Source organism: Brachionichthys hirsutus, unplaced genomic scaffold, assembly GCF_040956055.1.
Source record: "Brachionichthys hirsutus isolate HB-005 unplaced genomic scaffold, CSIRO-AGI_Bhir_v1 contig_847, whole genome shotgun sequence".
Lineage (NCBI taxonomy): Eukaryota > Metazoa > Chordata > Actinopteri > Lophiiformes > Brachionichthyidae > Brachionichthys > Brachionichthys hirsutus.
Genome location: NW_027180362.1, coordinates 212,643 through 239,984, shown reverse-complemented (window position 1 = coordinate 239,984; position 27,342 = coordinate 212,643). Strand labels below are relative to the sequence as shown.

At 41.4% G+C, this 27,342-nt stretch overlaps 1 protein-coding gene across 1 annotated transcript; it reads left to right on the top strand.

The window, feature by feature from the left end:
* The first annotated feature begins 1,177 nt into the window (after positions 1-1,177).
* On the top strand, positions 1,178-26,743 carry LOC137914081 (BAI1-associated protein 3-like). Its single transcript, XM_068757701.1, has 34 exons — positions 1,178-1,197; positions 9,820-9,962; positions 15,399-15,486; positions 15,923-16,006; positions 16,100-16,207; positions 16,520-16,579; positions 17,155-17,221; positions 17,385-17,598; positions 17,821-17,865; positions 17,984-18,061; positions 18,517-18,622; positions 18,733-18,840; positions 18,923-19,015; positions 19,461-19,564; positions 19,644-19,761; positions 19,938-20,062; positions 20,874-20,964; positions 21,317-21,373; positions 21,807-21,904; positions 22,004-22,055; positions 22,159-22,310; positions 22,453-22,576; positions 23,070-23,210; positions 23,364-23,459; positions 23,722-23,937; positions 24,159-24,227; positions 24,328-24,407; positions 24,739-24,847; positions 25,253-25,324; positions 25,528-25,611; positions 25,873-25,993; positions 26,068-26,191; positions 26,258-26,463; positions 26,640-26,743. Exons 2-34 carry the CDS (start codon positions 9,829-9,831, stop codon positions 26,741-26,743), a joined length of 3,528 nt encoding a protein of 1,175 aa, XP_068613802.1. The 5' UTR covers positions 1,178-1,197; positions 9,820-9,828.
* The last annotated feature ends 599 nt before the right edge of the window (positions 26,744-27,342 follow it).

Genomic DNA, 27,342 nt, shown 5'->3' with positions numbered 1-27,342 from the left:
TTCCAATAGTACGGTAGTTTATCATTGCATGTGGAATGAAATGTGTGGGGAGAATGGGATGTGTTTGTATTGTATGTTTTGATTAAGATGTATTTGTGTCATGTTGTCAGACTGAAAAACATGTGAAACGCCTTTTGTGTCATTTCTTTTATAGATAGACCTGATGATGGTTTCCTGGTTTCCTTGGTAACGCACTAACATCATTATCATATCATTAAATGTTTGATTAGATGTAACGCAATTAAAGCTGTACTTGAGCTGATGAGGAAGAACAAAGTAAAAGTGTAAGAATCCCTGTGTGACTGACAGCTGAACCTTGACCTCTGTCAGAAAGGATTTTTCTCAGCACTGTCCCTCAGCAACAGACAAATGATGCCTTCATGGGCTCCGGATTCTCCGCAACTGCAATTCAGTCGCGCTCCTTCGTGGGATTAAAAAATAAATAATCATCTCTATAAGCAAAGCAAGCAGAGCCAGTGAATCAGTTATATTCATATTTTGTATTGAATTAGTAAACAAAATTAATGTATTATTTATTTAAGATAATAATGCATTGAAAGGTTATTTTAATATTTAATGTAATATTCAATAAAATGGTTTGACTTATTGCTGGTATACATAGTTTCTGTCTTTATTGATTTGAATTAATCAGATGCTGGTGTATATCGGTTCAATAATGGAGCATGTGCCACAATAAAAAAATGAATTTAAAAAATAGAAAGGTCTAAAAACGTTCCGTATCAATAAGTAAACTAAGCTACACACCGATACACGTTTTAGATCAAGCAGCTGGCCGCACATCGACGCACACTTAACGTCAGACGTATTGAGTTTCTATTTAAAAAAATCCAGTTGTTTTAAGTGCGCTCCGTTCGAGTGCGACATTTCCGACAGTAGTTGGGGTCTGTGAAGTCTCGCTGCACTTCCTTTGGCCATATTTGGGTGATTAGAGCTCGACTGTGCGCTCAGGAAAGCTTTTCTGAGGACCAAAATAAGGTTTTGTCTGTCGTCTGTAAACAGAGAATAGTCAAACGTCGCGTCCACCCGAGTTGCGCCACAGTCACGGGAGGAAGCAGAGTCCAGTCGCAGACACCGGATCCACCGGAGCTCGGATCCACCGGAGCTCGGATCCACCGGGGCGCAGATCCACCGGCGCGCAGACACGCAGCAGCCACACCGATACAGTCAGCACACCAGGTAAAGTGGGTTTTAAAGAACGACTTAAAAGCGTGAAGCAATATTCTAATTTCTTTATAATAATTAATGAAGAAACAAACAAACACGCAGCAGCGGACTCACACTGACAGTGTTTACGATGTTGATTGGCACTTGTTGATCTGAATTTCCTTGTCGTTCAAAGATGATTTGTTTTCTTCTTCTTTTTTGGGGGGGATCAGCTTAAAGTTGTTTTTATGCCTTGTTTATGTTTATGCATGCAAATAATTTCCACCTTTATTGTGATTAAGCATTATAAAGGCTTTTTTTCATTTATTTATCTGGTATCAAATCTTTATCCTAAAAATACGATTTACTGCAAAACTACAAGTTACAGATTCTTGGAATCCAAACAGTGAAGTGTTGTTTTTTTCTCAGGTGATGCTCGACAGGTGGACAAAGCTGTGCCTTTTCCAGCTAATGTTATCTGTTGTATAACCTCAGTACATTTGATAATCCACAGACACCACACGCCCATCAAGAATGAACACATGCACACACACACACACACATTTATTTTACTGGTTGCAAACATTTAGAATGAACCTTTTGAAGCATCTGTCGGTGGGTATTCTGTGTGTTTACCTGATATATGAGCATACAAGCAGTTTTTTACAGCTTGATCGGGATGTGATTTTCATCTCTTTGAGCCACGTATTGAGCTTCGTACTGTGTGTAAATCAATCAAATCAACTGTGTGTTGGAGACGGAGTGAACTTGAACTAGAAATCTGCCAGTGATTTTAACATTGGCAATGAATAACCTGGCAGATTAAAGAGATCATTAATAGGAGGATTGTGCATTATTCTGATAGAAAATCGTGTCAGTTTGCATAAATTATGTGACTTTTACCTCTTTTATGCACTCTAATCATTATCCATCATTATTTAATATCATTTCTTATCCTTTAGTCAATCAGTGCTATCTATCAGCGCTCACATATACTTCTGTCTGATCGAGACAGCTTCCCCAGCGTTTTTCATTTGCCAGAAATTCCCATAGACGGCTTCACAAGGTTAATGTGTGGTAACGCTGTACAAATATAGTATTCAGCCGTTCAGATCGGAAGTGCACTATTAATTATAGTCTGTGTGGGCAGTTGGGTGAGTTCAGAGAATCACTTGTATTGTAGCACAGTGTGTTGTAAAGCAGATTGATGCTTTCGTGTGAACTGTGGAGGTGGTGCTATTGCCCTTGTATAAAGACTGCTATTTTTGACAGGGGTGTTACGTCTGGATGGGAGTGTTTTTGGGGGTGACAATGAAGGCATTATTTGTGGGATAATGAGCGATGATTATTACCAGTGTTTAAATCTTATACTGGGTGTATGGCTGCCAGTGAATTCTGCTGCTTCGCCGTGATGCAGACGGACTTTTCAGAACCTCACAGATGTCGGTTCCAGGGATTTTCTCCAGCAATCAATTTTCAAGGCAAAGTGCCCATCATGTGTCTCGACAACATGGACACCTGGAGCTTTTGGGAATGGCACAGCTAGATGTTAAGTGTTGCTTCAGGCCAGAGCCTGCTGGATAATGAATTACGTTATCTACTGGTGTGTGCAGCATAGATCACAGTGATGTCGACATTCTCATGCATCCAGTCAAGGAAGCACCTTGATCCATTTAGCTGTTACATCCCTGAGGGCCGATCACATTATAGCATTGATGGCTGATGACGAGCCTTTTAGCTTCTGTCTAACAGTCATGCTTTTTAACGTCAGAGACACACAGACATCGCGTGAGCGTGTGTCCCCTCAGGCCGATGTGGTTGGGTTAAGAGAAGAGGAGCGTTAAGGTCAAAAGGTCTCGGTTGATTCAGTTACAAAAAGCACCGATGTCATTTGGATGCTGATTGTTTTCCTTTCATTTCGATAAAACAAGGATGAATGTGAAGAATTAAGCTGCTACACTGGAGCACAAGAGTCACGTTAGCGTGTTTTTCATTTCGACAGCCAGCTGGTGTTGGCAGATTGAGATGCTCCTGGCTTGTTATATGTTTTATATTTATATTTTGACCTGTTGCTGCTGCTGTCTGCTACACTTGGCAGTCTTGTGGTTTTTTTCTCTTTTTTCACAATAAAATGTTTGTACATGTGAGTGATTGCATATTTATTTATTAGCCCGAATGCATCTTAAGATCAAGGATCCCTTATCCAATCACATCAGAATTTCATTTACCTGTATTTACCAGCTCCTTTTCCTGCACTGTTACCATAGAGACACTTCATCCCTATCAGCAAGGCGCCTTTGGCTGGCAGGCTCATTGGCTCTCCGGGGAGAGGGGCACTGGTGAGCAAGTGTTTCCCTGGCACAATGTCGACACCAGCGTAGCGGGAAAGGCATTTACTTGGCTTCGACGGCGCTTCCTTGGCAGCGTGGCAGCGCCCACCGTCGGTGGCGCGTCGACCCATTCTGTCACTCCAGGGTGACGGCTGAGACAGAGTGAAATCCAGCTGGGAAAGCTCCACTCTTGTAATTGAAATTAGTTAACCTGGGAGACAGCTGCTCTGTGCTACCCGTTAGCTACCGGCAGTCAACCTGCATGGATTGAAAATGGTGTGATGCCTTACACATTTTATTTATTTATTTATTTATTTATTTATTTATTATGTGATACCAGCTTCAAGTTGTCCCTGTTTAACACATCAGGCAGCTAACTGGATCATAAAAGCGGTGAACACTTCCTCACCTTATGAAGCAGAAGCCTCTGGCATTAAACTGTCGTTCTGTTAGCAGATAAACTGGAGGCATAGGAAAATGGGATTTTTATAGTACATTACATGAAATCTTCATTTTATGAAGTAGCTGAATGTTTTTATGCCTGACTAAAATCACCAGAATCTAATTAAGATTGTCCACTGCTTTTTTTGCATAATGAAATAACATAATCCAATATTTCACTTTAGATATACCTTTCCTTTGATAGTGATTGAATGAATTATCATTAAAGGACACAAGCAGCTGTAACTCCGCTGATGAAAAGCTGCACCGAAAGACAAATCGAGGGAAATAAGAATATCCTGTGCTGCGTGTTAAATCTGATTTTACCCACCTAACTAAATTGCATTTGATCTTTAAATCGATGAGTGTCCCAGACTATTTGTAATCAGCATGTTGAAATCACCCCCTTAAACCATTTAAGGGCGGCAGCGTTAAATGTCGCGGTAAACCACAAACCATTGACATTTCACAGGTCGAAAGAAATAACAAGGAAAGGACAGAGTAGAAACTATATGCCTAATGAAGCTTCATGGCAATAACAAAAAAAATATTTCCAAGGAAATCACCCGCCCAGAGAAGTGTTAATCATTGAAGGTGAACACCTTTGAATGGGGATAGAGGCAAAGTTCCTGCTTCTGTCTCTCACTGGATCTGCACCACAGTTTAACGTGTTCTTTCCTGGACTGTACCTTGTCCAGGAAATGCCTCTTTTGCAGAGGTAGAAAATGGTTGTCTGCTGCCGGATAGAGGAGGCTGACAATCTGTCAAAACTGCAGACATGGACGAGCGCATCGGAGCCACCATGGGGCACGGTTCTCTTTTGGGGGGGAAACAGTCTGATATTCCTCAGGACAGTGCCCTCCCACAACCAGGATGCATCCCATTTACACCAGACAGTAGAAAGCATTCCGAAATCGGTCAAAATATTACATCTACTTTATCATCCTATTTGCATGTTGCGTTGTTTGTGCAGGGATGGGCTGTTTGGTTCAGGCATGCTTTTCTACGGGAATGCATTTATCTCTTCCAATGGTGTATTTGTGCTTTTGACAGGCTTGTATTTCTTTTTATAAGGTTATCTTGAATAGAGGCCTCATTAAGCATCTTAATGATGTCATTGACCTTGTTTAGAACATTTTGTTTAACTCATCAGGTGAGTTCCAAACCTTGATGAGCGTGTCTCTCCTGTCTCTGAATCATATGCAGGTTTAAAATTACACAGCTTACTGGCGGATTTTAAAAAGTGTATTGGCATCTGGATGTCTCTGAAGGGAAGGATTGTGACTGCAAATAAAAACACTTATAGCTGCGGAGTATAGAATTTGTTATAAAGAGTCTTGCGGTTTACTATATTGGGATATAAAGCCAGAGGTGCACCAGCTTCGTGCCTGTCTGATTTAATTCAATGTCAGGGTTATCTGCCGCCCTGTGGGAAAGTGACACGAGGTTCAATTTCTGTTCATCCATTTAGATCCCCAGATAAGCTGGGCCTGAAAAGAGGCAGTGTCTGAATAGAGTTTTAAAATCATCTGCAGGGTATACATGTATAAATAACTGAGACGCGGTGCACACTATCATGCAGGCGTCTGATTTATTCTTAGCTGGAAACAATCTTCTTGACTTCATTATGTATATCCTGGTCTTTGATGGATTTGAAGAATTCAGCCTCTTCTTTTAGGCTTCAGCTGAACGATTTGGGAATCGCAACACTTTATATTGCAGCAGCTTGTTGGAAATGACTGCACTGAATTAAACTTTGGCGATTGCATTCTAATTTCCATGTTTGATTGCGCACGCGACAGTGTTATGTATCTTAGCTGAATGTCAGAGCTGGACCCGTGTGCAGTGTCTCCCTGATGTCTCGCAGGTCAGAGGCAACAAGCAGACGGTCTGTCGCCGTGAGTTGGGCTGCGACCGCTGCAGAGGATGCTGCTGATGCTGTAAAGGGATTCAGAGCCCGGGGGCTGAGGAGGGGGATTGTAGTCTGCTCTTGGTTTGCACCGTGAATAAGAGGTTTATCTCAGCTTCCTCAAAGTGCTCCACGTTGCCGTTGCCAATAGGTCAATGCATTTCCTGGTGGTCGGTAATAAGGACATCCAGAGTTTTAATACCGTGTCTTCTTTTGCATCTCTCTAAGTGTTTCAGCGTTATAATAAGCAGGCTTTTCTACTGATTTCCACCCTGAGGGCTGCAGTGTAGTTCTTACAGCAGCTCTCTGATGGCTCCCATGTCTAGCTTGGTCCACTGCTTTTTCTAACCTACAGTCACTGGCCTACATTTCCTGATATGCTAATGATACTAAAAGGGATGCATTCATTTTTTCTCCTTGTCCTTATAAAATAACTCCTTTTAGCTTATTCTGTATCAGAATAACAGTTTACAGCTATGTAGCAACCGGTGCTTTTGACTTGAAAACATACCCAGACTTGATCTTCTTCTCGCCTAATGTATTGCATTATTTATTGGTTGATTTCTCTCATGGAAGTCCAAGCACAAAGGTCATTGTGGTTAATGGAGCCGCACCTCCTGATGGTCCCACATCCACACAGTTTCAAGGGTTGTTTCTCCTTCTTGCAGTTAAATATCAGCCTGTAAACACTGTGATTACACACTCGTGTGTGACCTATTTCCGGTGCCTGTGCTATGGAGATTGACAGCACGGTACGTCAACAACTCAGCCAAAGAATGTTCTGAATTCAAAAAGCATACAAGATAAATCCGTCCTTCAAGCAGCTATACTGACTGAGGAGATAGATGCTCACTTCAATCGACCATAACCAAAAATTGTAAGCATACACCTCAATCCCAACTTCCATTTTGGGGACCCCCCCCCCCCCCCCCCCCCCACACACACACACACACACACACACACACACACACCTACACGCACACAAAGAACCGAGGAAATAGCAGGATTGGAAATACCACGTTAATGATATCTGACGGAGACGGAGCATCAACACTTCAGTTTAATAACATGAGGCTACTCCAAATGGAGAACAAGTGCCAGCTTGCTGAACTGATAACGCTCTGTCATTTGGCTGAGCCAATGATGCATCATGAATTTCCAGTTTGCTGAGATCCGGAGAGCCGGAAAGCCGACTGCATGCTGCTCTCTGCTAGGATTCAGGTTGACAGTCCGAGAGCAATCAATACGATTTAATTCATTTCTGGGATCCATTTGGTATCAGTGCTTCTTGTTGTCTATATACAAAAAAAATAATTTAAACAAGTCAATATTGCTCAGAAAATGGGCAGCATCAGCTCAGGATCGTTGTCCACAAGCATGCTGTAGCATGCTGTGAACATTTCGACTATTGTGCCTTTCGCAGACGAAATAAAGCAGCTTTTCAATGCTTCATTTCGTCATTTTCAGACATTTGCTGTCAGCTACTGAGCAGAGATTCTGACAATCTGACCCCGTCTGACTCTCTCCCAAAGCAACGTCTCCATTAATCAATCCCTCGCTCGTGTCCTTGTCATTCCTGTATTCTTTTTTTATTTTATTGCTGGGTCTCATCCCTCCTCGCTTCTATTCATCCACACACTGAAGCCTGGAGGCACACAAAAGCAAGCTAGTCACACAGGTGGACCCGGTGTCGTTTAGAAGAACCTCGCTTCACAGTTCAAATGCTGTAAATTGGTCACGCGGAGACGAAAGTGATTGGATGCTGTTGAAGAGTCTCCACTTTCTTCCTTAGTTGCTAGGCAGATGTGTGAGCATCTCTGAGTGTCTTGCCAGGGCAGCTATACTCAAATTAATGCTATTAATGACCTTGCTTTCAAATTCATGCTTTTTTCCCTTGCATTATATCTAAATAGCTTTGCTGTCACACTGTCTTAAACTGTGGTGTTTTACTAGAAATCCGTGGCTGTTAAGTGGATTCTGTTCCTGTGAGTCGGGTTTAGTGACCCGCTTTAATATTGAATGGATTATTCAAAGATGCCCAATCTTCTGTTAAGATCCATCGGATTAAGTCCTAATAAAGAGTGATATTCTGCACACAAATAAGGGATGTCCAAGTCTGTCTTTTGACAAAAAGGTCACAGTAGGGCATTAAATTCAATATTCACACTGTGAGTTTTTTACTACACCAAAGTGAAACACTGCAGTTTCAAATCAAACCACAGATAATAATCTAACTCTACTGATTTCCATTTCCTTTACCTTCTATCTTCACCCTTTTTTGTGGAAGATGCAAACATGCGCAGTTTCACTGAATATCTGTAGAAAGGGTTATTTTATTCCTTAGCTCTTCATCTTTGGAGACTTCTGGCAGCATCCAATACTGATCTGAGGTCATATAATTCAGTTATACTGAAAAGATTCCATGAAGCCAAAATGAGCATTCACTTCATGACACTCACTCTGCTCAATCGCTTAGCAACAAAGAGCCAGTCTCTGGAGGGTCACCAGATAGGCTCATTTATATGGACAATGACCTGAGAATACCTTCCTTATAAATACTTAAATAACACACCTTTTCAAAGTTGGAGTCTGTCATATTCTCAAATCTAGGATAAATTATTAATGCAATTTTAAAAACAGAATGAAAATTAAAATAGAATGTCTGTCTGTTTTTCCATTCTTTTAATTCTCTGTTTTAATATCTGAGTCACATTATTAAACATAAATAATTTATCATCAATTTCATCTATAAATAATCCTTAGTCCCAAATGGATAAAGGAAAAAAAAAGATTCAAGTTGTTCTCAAGATAAATTGTTTGGTTTGTTAAATGTTATAAGACATGCACTTTGTTTTTGTTTTTTATGTACTAATAACAGAAATGCATTTTTAATTGCTTTCTTGCTGAAATGCCACCATATGCTGGTATACAGCCAGCAGAAGGGTAACAGATGGAAATGGTTAGCCTGGCGCTTTAATGACACGAACAAACTAGAAAAGCACTCTGAGAGCGCTGACCTCCGCCGACCAGCTCATTCCCCTCCTAATTGGATTTACACCGTCCACATGGTGATCTGGATCATCACCAAAAGGTTATACATTGTTCTTGGTATCTTCATCCACCATCCATGGTGAGGGCTGAGCTAACTTGCTAACGGACGGACAGACAGACAGACAAACGCCAGTGATTAGATAATCAACACACCTTTGTTCAACTCATAAAGAAGCCTTAAAAAGAAACGATTTTAGGTTTCAAACTTTTTTTTTTAGTCTTCAAAAAAAGCTCAATATGTACAAGAATAATATGAAATCACCACAAGCAGATTCTTTCTGACCGGCATTACCTGCAGCTTACCTGGCGAAACATGGAAGCTTAATGCAGGTTAAAAGCTTATTGCTGGCACAAAGAGGATTCAAGTATGGCAGAAACATGTAATGTAAGTTTAATTATGCTAATTGTGATACTTGTGTAAATGTAAGGACTTGCAGAGGCTGTATAAATGAGTGTCTCACTAAACTGAATTTCTTTTTTTTTCCTTTCTTCTGCTATAAGATCCTCTTTTGATGGCGGTAATAATCTTAATATTCTCTATTTTCATTATCATCTGGTCCTCAGATGGTTTTATTGCAGCTATTTGATCCTCCTTCTCCCTGCGGATGCCTCGGGTCTATAATTAAGATATTCAGAAAACATACTGCAGCTTTCACTTAGCGCTATTTTCTTGCCTCTTACTTTTGTGATGCAATCACTTTTGTGAAATTGCCATTATCTGGCGCTTGTAACTCTCTAAGGCTTTATGATTTACATAAATTATACAAAGCATCGCCCCAAAAATAACGGTTCACTGACTCTGAACTTTCCAGGCTTAAAGGAGGAGGTAAAATCTTCCACCCTGCTGCATCAATCAAACCTCGCATCCCACAACTGAATCTAAATATCTTGACTCCCTTTACTTTTTGTGTCTGTTGCTTTTAGTGAAAGATCATGACGACGTTGCTGGATCTGAAGAGCAGTGTGCTGAGGCAGGTGCAGAGGAGCCAGTCGCTGAGGAGCCGAAGGGAGCCGCCGCCCACCCCCGGCAGCCCCCTCACACACTGTCCCGACCCCTTATCTTGCAGGTGAATCACATGTGTGCATACAAACACGGTAACATGTGGCAGTCAGGGGTTTCACAGTTATACCTTCCAACATGGAAGCTACAAGTCTGATCGAGTTCAGGTTAGACATTTTAGACATCAGAGCGAGATGCCAGCTGTAGGCTGTTTACTGATGCACTGCTCCCTCCGGTAGCGAGCAGTAGTTCATATTTGCATTGTTGTTACCATTTAGAAGAAAGAATCACTTCAATCCACCCAACATAAGTTTCCATGTCTTGTAAAAAGAGTTTAAGTATATTTGCCATTCACCAGAGTGGTGACTTAGCTGGGGCGCACAAGGTGCCACATGGAAACATGAAGTACTCTTTTACATGCAGAGTCAGGCTCTGATGGGATCAGAAGTACAATTCATTGCAAATATGTTTATGTGGGTCTGATGTCCACGTTTCAGGGTGCACAACAACAACAACAACAACATCACGGCTGTTTGTCCTTTTGTTTTTTAGTGCTAAATCAATGTTGTTATATCCCATTGCAAGAGAACAACTCCTTGTCCTGAGTCTATGTGTATGTTTTGTGTGTAAATTAATTAAACGTTAAAGTTACCTGTTTAGGTTTTCTGCATGCTTTTATTTTCTCATCCTAAATTGTAATACATTGAAGATCTTTTAAGTTTTGAACTCTTGAACAAAAGGAGCAAGCTGATGGTTTTTACCTCAGGCACGGGGAAATAGCAGAGCTTATGTTTCAGTCTTACATTGTATAAACTCAACAATTAAAAGATTAAGCATTAAACAAGGGGCACACACTTAGATAAGGGGCATTAAACAATTATTTCTGCTGTATTTATATTTTATAGTAATAACTTTTAGGATTTACTCTTAGCAGAAACCATTTCTGTTATATGTGAATTTTATTTTCCTTGTTTTATTAAAATAAATATTTCTCAACAATATTGTGTTCATTTGTGTTTAATTATTGTCTGCCATTCATTATTATAGTGTTTTTTCGTGAATACACTTGTGCATATACAGTTTACATGTGTGTCTCTATGTATTTATATTGATTTCACGTACTGTGTGTTTAAGGCTGTCATGACAAACTGCTATAGATGACCAGTGACCAATAACAATGTTTATACTGAATACAGGCATGATAATATTGTGTAATTAACACAAATGCATCTTGCATCTTTATTTGATCTGTTTGTGAAGTATAACTGTTGTTTTTTTAAAAATCTTTCATGTTGCACATATTTTTAGTGTATTTTCTAAGAGGTAAAAAAATAAGACACAGTGAACAAAGCTGAAAATGACTTTGATTGATGTACGATAGATGATGTGTTATCTTTTTAATTTCCGATAAACACTGCAATCTTGTTTCTATCAATTATTTTGGAGCAAAATATTCTTGGAATTAAAAATCTGATATCATGACAGCCCCAATATATTATTCACTGATCTTCTATTGTGTCTTCACCTGTCTCTGTTTGTCTGTTTGTGTGTTTGTCTGTTAGCAGGATCAAAAGGTATTCCTTCAGTTCCCGTTTCTGACCACGTGTCCAATAAGTGAATGTTTTGCTTCGTACTGAAAGTGACTTTGCACATTCTCTGAAGAAGCAATCCTTAAATCGATAAATAAAGATTTGTTCTGTGTTTTTGTTTTTGTTTTTCACTTGAAATGATAAATAACTCTATTTCGTTTTTCTTATCTCCCTCCCAGCAACAAATAAAGTGGCACAGGGTAAAATCAACCCATGCTTTTCATTCTTGTTTTGAGGCTTCATTGTAAGCCCAAACTAATAGTTTAAACCTGAGGTTTCTATAGCAACCTAAACACAGGCTGCTCTCACGATGTGAACTTGTAATGACGAGCATGTCTATTTTTAACATGGAAGATAACCTCAGTTGCTGTGTTGAACACAGAAAGAGAAATACACACACACACGCACGCACATACATACAGAGGTGAGCTTATCCATGCACTTATTTAATGCTGCCTCCATGTTTCTTGACCATATATTTTAAACAATGTAAGATATGCCCCTTTTGAGTCGTTCATTGCAGAGGGAGTGTCAGAGGGAGGCCAGTACCTCGCCTTTTTGTGCTTTCCCATTCGAGCTCCCTGAGCCCGAGTCAGGCACGTACCCGGAGTGGCTGCCATTAGATGCAGGCTGCTGATCTTTGTTATGCATTCAGATAGTCCCCACACTGCCAGAACTGTTGTTCTGAATTGGTAAATTTGCAAATGAGGCCGGTTGAATTTGGGCTTCTTCATCCACATATGTTGACCCACCCAGTGATACAGTCAGTCAGAGCCGAACTGTCAGAGGAGTGGCACGCTGGAGATGAATGTTAATGCAGGCCAACAAATGATGTGTTCCCTCTATATGAACTGGTTGTTGTTGCTGTGAAAATATCCTTTTCAGCCCTGTTTGTGCAGACGTTTCTATTTTTTCACATCTTAAAATAATCACAGGTTCCAAATGTTTAGAAAAAAATATATTTTGCGTCAGTGTAAATATTTGCTATAGGCTTAAATACTCAATCAATTACTTAAAAAACAAGAAAGTGAAATGAATGGATGGTGGGTCATTTCCACATTCCAGTCTTTAGACAGCTATGAGTCCATTCTGTTCCTCCACTAATGCCATTCTCAATAAAATCTTTATAAAATTGTTTTCAGGCTACTTAAAAAAAAACACACCACCTTGTAACAACTGTTTACTATCAAGCCTGAAGTGGTCGCATTCCTTTTATTGCATATGCCTTCGATTGAGAGGAGTTCTATTGACGTAACACTGCAGTCAAGGCCATTAGTACACACAGTGATGCCACCTTGATAGCCTGGCTTTACTAGGATCTGCCTTATGCTGTGATTCATCTGGGATCATTTGAATAAAACTTCTAGCCTTAATGTATTTAATGTCTCTGAATCTGCCTCATCCGAGCTACGCATAGGCAGCAATTCCTTGTCTCAACCCCATACAGTTTCCCGAAACATAAACCCTCCTCCAAATGTGTATTTTAATCTTCCAGATCTGGGTTCCGATCTGGAACCATTCATGGAACATCCTGAGCCAGCCATGCCTGGGCATTTTCATACTGTGTTTGGTCTATTAGTTTTCATGATTTAAGCAAAGGATGCAAAGTAAAAAGGATGCAGTTTGAAGCGACCGTGATAAATAGGCTGCACATCTAATCCCCAGGGAATGAATACCCATTTGTAATATGTCACAGTGACCTACTTGAGATTATGTTACAGTTTTGTTACCTGTAATGTGTTGTTGCTTCATCAGGTGTGTAATTAGAGTCAAATAAATAGCCTTGTGTTTACTATTTTGAGGCTTCCTTATCTTGGACATCCTGATTACGCACTGCCAACCGCGACAAATCCAATGTCTTATTTTGTTAGAATGAAGACTGGCATCATTTTGTCTTCCATGCTTCAGACAACAGTAATGTCTGCACTATTAGTCACTGTGTATCCGCTGCCATATTATATTATCATTATAAGTCTGGAGTGTAGGTCGCTGTCACCGTCACACTTCCAATTAATCATGTTCAAACATGCAGATTGAGGAAGCTTAGTGTTCCTGTTTATTTATGATTCCTAATGATTTGCTCTAAACATGATTGCATTGAATTCTGAAAATAATTTAGAATGAAATGACTGTTTGTAAAGGAACCTGTTTCCTAGCAACATCAAATCAGTTTGTTATTCCGGTGGCGTGCGTGTGCGTGAGAGACAGAGAGATGGGGAGATAGAGGAAGGGTGAAAAATTTCAGAATGATTTTTTTGAGATGTATCAAGTTAGAATAAGATGGATTTGGGGGATATTTCTCATGAACATGTTCTCCCAGAAAAATAAAGATACAGACTGTCTTGACAAATGATCACTCTGTTCCGCCAGCACATGATGGGAAGGATTTCTGGACGCTTTCTAGCAACCTGAGTGACGGAAGGTGAACGCAGGGAGAATTGAGTGCCATGCAAATATTACAATCAAATTAACCTCAAGCGATATTAGAGCAGATGAAAACTGTGAGCTCCAAAATCAACAAAGCTTTGAAGACTTTGAGACAGATTTAATTCTCATCAGCATCGTGGATGGTAATCCAATGACCAAAGCCCTGGCTACATTGATCATATCATCCATGAAAGGTTATGGCCTTCATGGAGATAATTAACAAGGGTTAAGTGTGATCAGCCTGGTAAGCCTGGCCTTGTGTGACCCCTTCTGAAAGCTGACAGGAGCCTAACGCTGAAGAAGCAGCACTGAATGTCGTGCAGCGCTTCGAGGTAGGCGTAAGATGGAATGTGTGATGTTTTCTAGATTTGTCCAAAACAAGATCTGAAGAGGAAAAGGTAAATCTTTCAAAACATTCAACTTTCAAACAGTTTTGATACGTTAGCTTTATATATAAATTCTTTAAAAAATTAAATTAAATTGACCCAAAATATTTTGAAAGAAAACAAAGACAAAAACCACATTGTTCTCCATCCTTTCATGAAAATACTGAACACAGCTGAAAAAAATGCTCGGTTGACAGCTTGTTCTAGATTGATAGAGGAGAATACTCTGTTCGTCTGTCTCCATTTTATCTGAATCCACCTTTCAGGACTATTGAGTAATGGCAGTTTGAACCTGATCATCTCTCCCAGCATGGCTGTCATTAGTCCTCGTCAATACCTCAGGGGTTCGCCATCCGCTTCCCCATCACGGCGGGAGTCAGTGGGTGCTGGGATGGGCTGCCACACGCCTGCTCCCTTGTATAATATGACAGAGGCTCCTGTGTGCAATATGATGGGTCTGGCTGAGAGCAGGAAGGAGACAGAATCTGGGAGGGGTTGGGGTGAGGAGGCAGACAGCGCGGCTGATCCCAACAGCTCTGCTGGAGGGGGGGCAGCATCCTGGTGAAAGGTTTGGAAGAGATGACGATGGTAAGGCATTGGGGTTGGGGAGGAGAGGGATTCCCTAGGTGTTCAGCCATCTACTCCCTCCCTCTAAGAACTTGTATCACCATGACAACTGGGTCCTGTGGACCTCCGGGAATTCACTCACACCTGGAGGAAGCGGCAATCATCATTTGCATTTTGCGCACAGCACTCCTCATCACGGTAGATTAACACGTTTCATGCAGAGTGCAGGCATGTTGGATCGGTGAGAGCTTTGGTCTAAATCTGCTTTGATTATTAGTGCATGAGATAAGACAGTGTTTGACAGCTAATGAGCTTAACCGCAGGTGATGGGTCCAGCAGGTCAGCATAAAGATAAAGGGAGCAGAGCTTTATTTGCAAAAGAAATGTCCTTGATCCCACCTGTGCCACTCATTTCCACTCCCACTAATGAGAATGAATAAATAAATATGCATTTTACTGCACTTTTTCTCCTAAATGAACAAATTTGTCGCTTTCATAGAGACGAACTGTCAGCCTGTTTCCTCATCTTGGCAGGATTTCTGAGGAGAGTGTGGAGTTCTTTGAGCGTGTGAATGCCGTCCTTCAGAAGCAGGACAACATGCTGCGGGCTGCTCAGGCTGAGGTAGCCCCCCCACCCCGACTTCCAGCTTTCCATCTGCTACACACTTGAAGCATGTTTGTGTTGCATGTCGGCCTCAGCGCTCATATTCACCACCATCATGGCCAGTAGTTTGTAGACAGAAGGGCTGGCTTGAGTTGGCTGCTTAGCTGTTGAGCTCCTACTGCTGCCACCGCGGGAGAGGAGATGATGCTGTATTAAAACCCGTGATGAGGACCAGTGATGTCTGTACACTCAACTTTCTGTTAAAAAAAAAAATAAGAGCTAATAGTCGTCAGCTCAGAAGAAATATCCGTATTTCATGATATGTAGAACATACTATTTTCTCAATATGTCTTTTAGTTTAACGGCTATGACAGTGGCATAAGTTGTCATCTCCTCACCAGCCTTAAGATGAATGCTTTTTTGCTTTGCCTGAACTGCTCCCGTCCCCTCACAGTGTCAAAGAGGGGCCTGCACAGTGCCTCCGCCGCAGGAGTATGTGGACCAGTCCTTCATCCCTGACAGGATCAGCAGGACGGAGGTGAGTCGACGGATCAGTCAGCGCAGAGCAGGAAGCAAAGGAGCAGTTTGTTTTGTGAAGGACTGCGATTAAGCAAAGCGTGTTTTCATGTAGCTGGACCTGCTTTATGAGGAAGCCGTCTACACGGTGGTCAACAGGGTCGGAGTGCCTTCATCAGAGCATGTGAAAAGTGATGAAGCGCTGTTTGGTTACCTGCTGAAGGTATCTTTCTATCATCTATCTATCTATCCATCCATCTATCTGAGTAACAGACGCTATTAAATCTGTACTAGTAACAGTGATGCTTGTGTGACAGAGAGTGTTATTTGTTGTGAACAGGCTGAGCAGATGCTCTCGTCTCAGGCCTGATTAAAGATGAAAGCTCCGTCAGAGTGTGCACTGATCATTCAGATGATGTCATACTTAGGATTTAAGCCACGCTCATCACAGGGAAATATTTCATTAAGACATTTTGCTCATGTTCAGGTTTCTGTGACGCATGTTTATTGTATTTTTCCTTTAATTGCTTTCAAGGTGTTTGATATGGGTGAAGAAGAACATGACATAATTCTTCAGAAAGTTCAAGAATCTAAGGTAAGACAGGAACAGTAGTAACAGGAGAAAGTATTGAAAGTATTTTTAATGAACTACTATGTGGTTGGTGGTAAATATGCTTCAACATGCTAAACTTCTGCTACAGTCCTTTAAGGCTTGACATTACATTATATCCTTTAAGGTTTCGATATAGAATGACCACCCCAGCGCAGATTCTGAGTCTCTACATTGAGTTTTGCAGTTGTTGAATCCTGAATTGTGTTTTTACTGGTATTTCCCATTGCTCAGTTTGAAGGGTGAAGAGCTAACAAGGTAAAAACATGTCCTGCTGAGCATCAGCTGGAGCGCATGACTGATGTAGCGCTGCGAGATGAAAGACTTTGAACTCCTGAAAGCCCCGTTTTGTATGATTTTCTTTCACTTGACTGCCAGGGCCCTTTCAAATATTGCTGTTATGAATTGTGGACTTCAAACAGCATTGAAAATATGCTGCCATTTCATAATTTAGCATGTGTTGGAACACAGTCCAGACAAGTTGTTTTATATCATTTTGTTATAAGTTATAATTTACTCACTTACTCTGATTTGTCGCATTTACAATTTTATTTTCACAGCGAGCCAGTTTCTCCTTGAGAGTTTCTGTTGTAAAAGCAAAGAATCTGATGGCCAAGGATGCAAACGGTGAGATATTAGAAGTATTAAACAGCCTTGTCCTCCACAAAGCAGTCAAATACATCAGTGTGCAGAGGCATTGGGCTAGCTGCTGATTTAACATCATCATTGGGGTAATATTAACAGATTCATGCATGGGCTAACTTTTTCTACGTGCCACCCTGCGGCTCAGGGTACAGTGACCCCTACTGCATGCTTGGAATCCTGGTGGGCCAGAACCCACGGGATCTGGAGGAGAAGAAGGAGAGAAAGTTCAGCTTCAGGAAGAGAAGGGAGAAGCTGGAGAAACGCTGCAGCACCAAGGAGGCCTTACCTGCGCGGTGCATCCAGGTGACCGATGTCAAACCAGAGACTCTCAATCCAGTGTGGGGCGAGCACTTTGTTTTGTGAGTACATCAGTTCGACTTTCATCAGAGACATGTACGACATACAGGATTCACAGTTTCCTTTCATTCACCACCAAAGCTGTTAGGTGTGTGACAAGTGCAGCTTCCTGTCATCTTTGTGGAAGGGGTGAAAGCAGGAGGTATTCATGTTCAGCACTGACTCATGAAGATGACCAATACATGAATGAGTTCCCTGCTTTTTGGTTGTTGATTTTCTTACAGTGAAATAGATGATGTCCACAATGACCTCCTACATCTGGACATATGGTAAATGAGTGCATTGAACATCACACTATGTGCTGCATTTGATTTGATGCGAGACCAGAAGAAGGAGAAACGAGAGGTGGTGATAACCTGAATTCATGAATGATCACCTTTTCTTCAGGGATCATGACGACGACGTTTCTGTCGCTGAGGCCTGCAAAAAGCTCAATGAAGTCAGCGGACTTCGTGGAATGGGGAGGTACACGATATATGTCATGTCACACAGAATAGTATCAACCAACGTTTTATTTTTTTTATATCTTTATCATTTATTTGTCCTTTAACCAAACTAACACGAAGGAAAGTCTGGCGCTGACACGCGTTGCCTTCAGGGAGTTCAGCTGTAACCGTGGAGAGACTAATGAAGAGCAGAACTGTCTAATGAAAACCTGAGGATGTCAATCACAAACAAGCGACAAAAGGATTTTTTCCCCCTGGTGGCAAATGAGCAGTTTCCTTTTGAAGACAAATTCTGATCAATAGCCAACTTGACTTTGAAAATGAAACTCAGTTTGCCAGTTCTGTAATTGCAAATCACAGAGGAGGAAAGAAAAGGCATTGGTTAAATTTGGTAGTAGCTCATGCGGCACAGCTGAACACGAGTTCAACCAATGACAAACATGACCCCTTTTATTCTTGCTCTTTTCTTGCTAGGTATTTTAAGCAAATAGCGAAGTCAGTGCGCGCCAATGGATCTGCATCATCGGGATCTGAGGAGAACGCAGATGACTTCCTTGGGTGTATCAACATCCCTTTGAATGTAAGTGTTAAAAATGGATAAAACAAAATGTCTCAGTGGTCATGCTAGCCACCGAGCCAATGACAAATCAAATCAGCGATGTGTCACCTGAGCTATTTGACTTCTTGCAGGAGATCCCAGTTATCGGCTATGACACCTGGTTTAAACTGGAGCCTCGGTCGAGTATGTCTAAAGTCCAGGGCGAGTGTCACCTGATACTGAAGCTCTTCACCAACCAGGTATTTGTGGCACAGAAATAATCCAGTATGCAATGATACTAATTCAAGAATTAAACATGAATACTTATTTTATTTCTTACAGAGAGATACGGCTTTGCCCAAGAAAGACCCAACTGTCACAATTCACAAGAAACTGTTGAGTCAGATCATAGAATATGAGCACGCTCATGTTAAGGTAAGATTTTTCTATGTATTCATCCAAAAACAGTCGAGCTATATATGTTTTTATGGTGGTGCAGAGATTTAATAAGGACATTAGTTTCTTGCAGCATGGCCTTTCGGGAGCGCAGAATAGGAAAGGGGATTTGAATTTGATTAAACTTGGTCTCTTCATTTTGTGCATGTATGAGAATGGGACTTATTCTGCCGTTTCAACAATACCTTTCTGCTCAGCTCATAAGTTCATGTATTTGAAAACTCCTCAGTCGTGCCAGACAACATGTTGATTATCTGCCGTGTGTGTTTTGTGATTGCAGTCTGGATATAAATCAGGATTTGAAATGCCAGAAAGAAGATTTCATAGCTGTATCAGGGCTGGAAAATACGTGTTTGCGTCGTTCCTGTCTGTATTTGTAATTTGTGATTTAAATAAAATGCTAATCTGCCGTCTATAATCGCAGAGGGAGCCCTACAACTGGAACGGGCAAGTCTCCCCTCCGGCATGGACCGCACTGACCCACCACGCCATGCAAACTGATCTCTCTCCTCTCCAACAGGCCATTATGTGAGTATTATGGAAGACATAAAATAGATGACATCAAACGTGAAAGCTTAAACACCAGGTAAAAGGTGTTTTTCAATAGCCGCTGGCAGTGCTACAGCAGCCACCATCGGACCCAGAGGGTGTGCTACTCCCTGCTGCTGCGCCTCCTGAGGACCATCGATGCAGAGTGGGACCCCACCGCTGTGAGGGGTGACCTGGTAGGTTCTCTGAGGAGAACCGGCCTCTCAGTATGAGAAAAACCCTTCATCACCTCGAAACAGACACCTCATTAGCTCGGCTCGTCACTGACATTCATCAAGGTTTTTGGTTCAGCCAAAAATGTCTCACAGCCAGCGTACTTGAAGCCATAACTGGGGGCCCTTCCTATGTTTAGGAGAGGCAGCTGTCAGACAGCTTCAGGCTGTACACAGAGCACTGCCTGTGTCTGATGAAGAACATGCGTCAGGTTTTCCCCTGCACCAGCGCCGCTGCCATTACACGCCATGAGCTCATGCTGAGGTAAAAATCACACCGCCATCACATCATGCAATCACCTTTGTTTTCACGACAGCAATAACCTCTCACCCCCCGCAGATACTGAAACACATCAAGCAGTCACTCTGTGGTCCTGACTCAAAAATAAATCTCTCAATCATTGCTCATTATTCATTTTGATATAAACTACACTCTCAATGCTATGTCTCCGTTTTACCTGTCAAAACAGAACCTGGACCGCGAGACACACTGGTATGAGGCCCACACTGTAGTGGAAAGATGATCCCTTCAGGGCATGACTGTATTGAAAAGGATTACATTTGGTTTCTTTTAGGTTTTAATTGTGCATGTTATCTTGGAAATCTTGGGCCTTCATTTTTTTGAAGGAGATGATTATCTCTGTGGAATTATGTTTGATAGTTTTTCAGCACAGTGGCCCCAATCAATGTGTTGGCTGAATGGAAAGTTCAGCCCCAAAATCATTAGTCGAAAACATTTGGTAATTATTCTAGATTTGATCAATTTGAAGAATGTGTCAGTGTTTTGCTTTTGCTTCACAGTAAAGAATTGGGTAATGGTAAGAAATGCTCTGCATAAATGTTCAAATGTAAATTAAATTATATTATTCATTGAAGTTCAAGCCAGGAGTTGCACCAATGTTATGTATAAGTATAACATCAACAACTTCCGGAATACTTTTCCTACGCCTCTCACAACCACACACACACATATGCACTCACTTTCTCTCGCTCTCTCTCTCTCTCTCATTCTCTCTCTCTCTCTCTCTAAACCATTTACTTGGTTTTAGTTTAATTCATTGTCATTTCCTTGCCAGAGGAATTGGCTACATGCAAAACATGAGGGCATTTACGACCGTTTGTCCTCTTCGAAATGAACTCCATCTGGACATCACCACTGCTGTCAAGGTAACAAAGATTGATTTTTATCCTAGTGGTGCTGTACATTAATTAATAGATGGGCATTCAAATATATATTTATACTGAATGAAAGAAGCAGGCAAATGTGGGCATGCATGTGCATCATTATGAATAAGATGAATGTGATGCATGTCTCTGCCAAACACAGAATGCATTACTGCTCTGGATAGCTGTGACTGCTGGTGTTAAAACCACAATGCAAAGGAAGAGGAAGAGGAGGAAGAGCAGATGCAAATGAAGCATACATGTATTTTCTTTCAATGTGAAAAATTACATTTAAACAGTTTCAGATGTAAAATCAGCGCTTTTCTTTTTCTTTTAATGTGTGTGATTATTTCAGAAAGGGAGTGTGGAGTGGTACGAGAGTTTAATTGCAAAATATAAACCAGAGGATGGGGTAAGTATTTCCTTTTTTATATAAAAACCCGACACCAAAATAATAACGTCTTGTAATTGTATTGATTGTGGCTTGAGAACTGATTCCCTGGATATGGATCAATATCATATAATATTGACTCCACATATTGAATTAATGGATTAAGGTGGAGTAAAATTTACAATAATTTGATTTAAAATTTAGTGGACTGGATGTATAAAATAACAGACCATGCAAAGACTCCATTTGAGCACAGGTACCTCAGCGCAGTACTTGAGTAAATCACATTCCATCACTGATTAATAGAAAGATGAAAGACACTCATTTTTACTTTGAATATATTTTGTTTCCAAACGTCTGCCGTCGGTCTCCTTGCTGAATTATTATCGTTATTAGTATTAGCCTTTTAAGACCACATAGGACGATCCCTAACCCTGGTTACTGGATACCGCAGACTCTGGAGGATCAGCTGAAGAAGCTGGTTCTGGTGGTTGATTGCGTGTGTGCTGACGTGCAGAGAGCCAAGAACATCTATAACAAATTCTTCTACAGGTGAATATCAATGGTGTCATCCACTGTGTGGAAAATATGATTTAGGTTATTTACTGATGGACAGACACCAATTCATGTTTGGCTTGTGTATTGTCACAGTGCGGTGAAAGTAGACTTCCTCAGCATTACATACAGGCAGTTGGAGAAACAGGTATATGAACTAAATTTCTCACTTTCATTTGATAACTTTCCTTTTAGAGTCATGCAGATGTGTTAGACTGCCTTCAACACAGCCATACTCTGTCATCCTTCAGGTTGCAGACGATGTCAATGTAGCGATGGAGCGGGTCTGTGGGACTCTGGAGCAGGAGAGCTCCAGGCTGACTCAGTCAATGGGAGAAGCCATCTTTGAGCTATTCATGTCCTTGAAAATACTCAAAGGCTTTCGGGAGTTTCTTCCCCTGAAGTTGGTTAACATTTAATCTGTAATGACAATTCATAAAGCAACGTAAAAGCCTCTGACTGGTGGTCATTTGTTTCAAATGAAGCTTCAACCTTTTCCTCAGCTTTGAATTTAATTCTCTGTGAATTGTGTTCTTGTCTAACAGGGACTCTAAAATGTTGGCCCTAACAGGCTTTCATAACTGGTTCAAGTCCTCCATTCATAAGTGGCTGCAGATTGTCCATGACAGATCCTGTGATAGGATTCGTCAGGCTGTGGAAACAGACAAGGTAAGCGGCATCTGTCTCTGAAATTAATCAAATAATATGATGAATGCTAACTATGATAGCAGCATTTTCAATGGTTAAAATGCCCAGGTTCATTTCTGAACGCTTCACAAATTTGATGCATTGGTTTTATATAGCGCTTTTCTAGACACTCAAAGATGCTTTTCATTGTGCATTATTCATTTACGCCATACTCGGTGGTGAAGCTACTATTGTAGCCACAGCTGCTCTGGGGCAGACTGACAGAAGCGAGGCTGCCAATTTGCGCCATCGTCCCTCCTGACCACCATCGACATTCACTCGCTTACCACATTCACACAGGCAACGTGGGTGAAGTGTCTTGCCCAAGGTCGCGTGTGCACATGTGCAGGAGCCGGGATTCGAAGAGTCAACCTCTCAATCATTGGACGACCCACTCAACCACCTGCGCCACCATCGCCCCATGAATAAACATGGTTGTTACATGCATGCTGAGGTCTTCTTTGCTTGTGTGCAGCTTGAGCACCTGCAGCAATCCAAACACAGCTCCTCAGCAGTGGCAGTGACGGCATGCTTCGGCCAGGTACACGAGATCTGGCTCCAGATGGCCTGGCCAGACTCTGCGGGGGCCTTCATCTTTATCACTCGTTTGACAGACGTGAGGGCACATTCACATTCGCACATCTCGCATGCATGAAATCACAACAAGTGGTAGAGCGCATACCCACAGAATGAATAAAATACTTTTACCGGTGTCAGAGTCAATTTCAACTTGACTGGAATGACGGGACTGGAATTTTATCTGTCACAGAATTTTTGCAGCGAGGCTGTGTGCTACTCAGAGATGATAACACGTAAGATTGAGAGGAACCAGCTGGGCCGAGACCACAAGAGCTTCACAGTGCAGGTAATGCCTGTGGCTAGACACACCCGAAGGGCACACGATGACGTGGGATGAAAATGTCACCAAGTTTTCTCCCTGGCACCTCAAAGGGCTGAGCTGGAGAGCAAATATGTTCACACTGAAAAAAAAAAGCAGTTGCAATTTCTTGTTGTCAATCATTTACACATGCACCCCACCTCTCCACCTCTCTGTAGCTTGCTTCTTTTCCTTCTCTGTTTCTCCACCCTCTGTTTCTCGTCTTCTGCGCCTCCTCGCTTTCTGCTAGCTCTGCATCGGCCTGAACAACATGGAACATGTGCGCATTTTCCTGGGTCACCTTCCCCGGGACCTGGACTGGCAAGGCGTGGAGCGGGCCATGGAGGAGTCCTGTGGGTCGGATGGGAAGGAGCAGGTCTATAAGGCTCTCAATGGGCAGCTTTTTAACATGGACCTGGACATGCAGCGAGAAGCCAAACGTCTCACCTCACAGCTCTCTGACAAGGTGCTGGACACAAGCCATAAACACCGATGGTCTGGTAACTGAGTAGCCTGATTTTGTGGGTTGGGGGGGGTCAGGGTTTGTTTTTTTAGCAATAAAATATATAAATAATAATAAACAGCTACCGGTATATGTTTTCTTTTGCAATCCAATGTCACACTATTGCATTTATGTGCACTCCTATGTAACTGCATGCACATGTAATGAGAGAATATGTTTTGCAGATGCTACCTGAACTGCGTCGGTACATCCAGCACATCAGCCTCTCTCCAGACTCCATCAACAATGATGACGTATGGCCTGCTACTGGTTGTCTGAGCCATTCATTCTTCTGTCAGTGGTGTTTCCAGCAATGGTACCTCTTTAATACATATTAATATGACAAACTTCCAGGCTGTGGCTCCACTCATGAAGTACTTACAAGACACCATGGTCATCCTGGTTGAGAATTTGGTGAAGGAGAATCTAGCTCGGTAATTACTTTTCTGTCCTTAATATAAATATTGCTTCTTTTATTTTCTAATTTACAGGAACAATGCTGATGTACTTTGCACATTTCCATTTGGTGTGCCTGTGTAGCTAATGATAAAAGTTTAAAGAAAACATTCAGTACAATTATTAAAAACAAACACATGTAGCACAAGATATATTATTTGTGCATCACTTTAGTATAGCTCAATGATGAAATAGTGTGTCATCAGCCTACATTTGACTTGTAAAGTCACGAGCAGGATTTCATCTATTTGAAATACCAGGTGAAAACACAAATATTGTGAGTGTCTCATCGTGTCTGTTGCTTCGTAGAGTTCTCCAAAGCATGTGGGAGCTGCTTCTGCGGATGATTCTGGAAGCAGTTGCAGAAAACCGGGGCGTTCAGGTGGAGTTCTACAACCGTTTCCAATACACAGTGGAGGTCAGTGATTACACATTTTATCACACCAAAACTCACTTACAGCTGTTTCCATTCTGGCAGAGTACGCTTAGAAAAAGATGTGATGAGATTATCCTCCCAGCTGTTACCACCACCCCTTCTTAATTAGCTCGGCACACTTACTGTCACACAATTAAATATCAAAGTAGTCAGTGGGTAATAGTCCCACATTAAAATTAGTTACATCCTGAATGACAATCAGGAGCCAGTATACTTGTGTAATTTCAATTTAACCAGCTGGCAAGGAAAGTGGCACATTTTCATTAAAATTCATGCCACGCCACATGAGTTTTCCGTGTTTCCAGTGGTTTCATGCACATGTTCAGACTAAATTAAACTACAGAGGCAAATTAAACTTAAATATATATATATTTTTAAATGCTTTAGACCCTGCTGCAGTTCTTACATGCTAAGGGAGAGGGTCTTTCCCTGGAAGACATGAAGAGCGGAGAATACAAGGTAGGCACATGGATGCCTTTGATCCATATTTGAAGCATTGTAAAATATTGAGCTTCGTGTGTTATTATTGTAGTTATTGCTGCTCCATGTGAATAAGATCTCAGACATTACATGTATTATGTGAGTCTGGACAGACATGGTTTTACTCTGCAACCTTTATTTAAGATTTTATTTGTATTCTGCATATGTTCATGCTGTTTTAGGTCCTGGATGAGGAGCTCAGGCTGAATAAATGCTCCTCCTTTGAGCTGATTGAACAGTACTATCTGGAGAAGATTTCCCAACAGGTCTTTGTCAACTTAACCCACCTGACAATTTAATTTAACCCTGAAGTGGAGAGACTTGTATTGATTTAACAGCGGAGCACGCTGTCTTCTGTAGTTGTACTGCTAATCGGAAACCTGTCTACTTCTGGACTTTTCAAAGCACAACATTGTCTGTGGATGCAACATGTAGACTGACACATTCTTAATATATTGTGACGTTAGTGCACATCTAATGCCGATAGCACCAGTCCTCAGTGGTGAAACCTATGTTTAATGTCTCAGAAAACACTGAAACACACCCGCTACGGCCGGATCAGTGTGAAATTCTACTATGATGCGCCGGAGCAGAGACTGACGGTGGAGATCCTGCACGCTGCAGACATCATTGCACTGGATGCCAATGGTAAAACTTAAAACTACAATGCATGTTGTTGTTTTAAAGTTGAGTTTTCATTCACCTTTTCTGGTTTTCCTCAGGACTGAGTGATCCATTTGTTATCGTGGAGCTCTGTCCTCACCACCTTTTCCCAACGGCCAAGAGCCAACGCACACAAGTAAAACTCAAGACGCTGCACCCAGTATTTGATGAACTCTTTTGCTTGTGAGTACCCTCTCTATTCTCCCGTTTTTATTTCTGCAGACGCTAATGCTGATTTGTGTCTTCCAGCCACGTCAGTCCTGAACAGTACAGACACAGGTTTGCTTGTTTGACCTTCACTGTGATGGACTATGACTGGCTCTCCACCAATGACTTTGCCGGTGAAGCTGTGGCTCCTCTCAGCGACTTCTGCTGGCCGGGGAGACCGAACGCCTCACCCGCCGGCAAGAGCGTTCAGCCTGTCATTCTCCACTTGTCTCGCACTAAACCCAGTGGTACATATCGCTCGAGGCTGTATAAATCTTTTTTTTTTTTTAATGGTACAGAAACTTAATATTGACTTTTTGGAGACAGGAGGGTTGCCATTTTCTTCTCAAACGTAGCATGAAAAACTATTCAATTTGTGTCAAGTGCAGGAACAACACTCATCTGTTTGTTCTCTCCCCTCCAGAGAAGCCAATCATGAGGATGCTGGACGCTCGCATCGGAGACAGGGAGGCTCAGGAGTTTGTCCGCAGGCTGAAAGAGATTGAGAAGTCAATGGAAGAGGAGTAAAAGCTGTCAGCGCTCCGTGTATTGGTGTTTTCTGACCACGTCTTGCAACATGTGCTTTTGTACTGGTACAACGTTTACAACATTTGAATTTTTCCAATGTATTGTTTGTTCAGTAACTATACCAAAATGAAAAGAAAAAAAAAGAAACAGTGGAGCATATCACTGCTTTCTAACTGGGGGATGAACATCCTGTCACTGTGCAACCCTATACTGTCTCAGTTAAACTATATTTTAGAAGTTAATGGATAGTTGATCCTTAATGTTGCTAGTCTATATTTTTTGTGATGAGGTAATTGTTATCTTTGTTGTATGATCTTTGATATGATAGATTTAGCTATTTTGTGGAAGTAGCTTACATATCCCATAGCATTCAGTCCAAGTCTAAATCTATACCTCAGATACATTCATTAGTTGCAGGGGCATTTCGCAGACTAGATGGACATTTGTATGGATAAACTGCATGAAAGCGTATTTAGGATGTGTAAGCTTGAACTCACATAGATTTTCCTGGCCATAAAGTGGCATACTATATAACAGTCATTAGAATAATTACCTACATCATTAATTCAGTAAATGATAAAGGCGAACTTTGGAGAATT